This window comes from Eimeria mitis, genomic scaffold (assembly GCF_000499745.2).
Source record: "Eimeria mitis Houghton genomic scaffold, Emh_scaff5677, whole genome shotgun sequence".
NCBI classification, from domain to species: domain Eukaryota; phylum Apicomplexa; class Conoidasida; order Eucoccidiorida; family Eimeriidae; genus Eimeria; species Eimeria mitis.
In genome coordinates, this window is record NW_013573930.1 from 1 (window position 1) to 665 (window position 665).

General features: G+C 45.0%; 1 protein-coding gene across 1 annotated transcript in view; it reads right to left on the reverse strand.

Annotated features, from left to right (window-relative positions):
• Positions 1–234: 234 nt before the first annotated feature.
• EMH_0083510 (uncharacterized protein) overlaps positions 235–665 on the reverse strand; it is a gene marked incomplete at both ends in the record, with an annotated part of 1,324 nt that continues 893 nt past the window's right edge. Inside the window, one exon of the mRNA XM_013500645.1 lies at positions 235–436. Coding sequence (XP_013356099.1) covers positions 235–436 — 202 coding nt within the window. The remainder of the gene's footprint in view (positions 437–665) is intronic.

Genomic DNA, 665 nt, shown 5'->3' on the forward strand with positions numbered 1-665 from the left:
AACCCTAAACCCTAAACCCTAAACTGTGTATATTAATCCACAGATAATGTGTGAGCCTCTATCTCTATTTAAAAAAAAAGAAAACGAGGGTTTAGGGTTTAGGGTTTAGGGTTTAGGGTTTACCTTTTTCTCCTCTTAAGAGAACATTTTTATAAACCCTCGCAGCACGTTCACAAATAGCAGGAATTAGGGTTTTCAGTTTTTCTTTTTTTATACACTCATCTATCCTTCTCCCTAAACCATCAGATTCATCTCTACAGAAAGTATAGTTTGCTGCTGCTGCTGCTGCTGCTGCTGCTGCTGCTGCTGCTGGGTCATCTGCTGCTGCTGCTGCTGCTGATGAAGAAGAGCAGCAAGAAGTAGATTCGCAACCGTGAGAGCTGCAGCAACCCTGCTGCTGCTGCTGCTGCTGCTGCTGCTGCTGCTGCTGCTGCTGCTGCACCGAAGTGCAGCAGCCTTGCCCTGTCTTTGTCTCTGTACCCGTACCAGACCTAAACAAAAAAAAAGAGGTTTAGGGTTTAGGGTTTAGGGTTTAGGGTTTGGGGTTTAGGGTTTAGGGTCTGAGGAACTGGATTTGAGGATTAGCGTTTACGCATTTATATTTAGGGTTTAGGGTTTAGGGTTTAGGGGACGCAACTGCTCTACACTGTAAACCCTAAACCCTA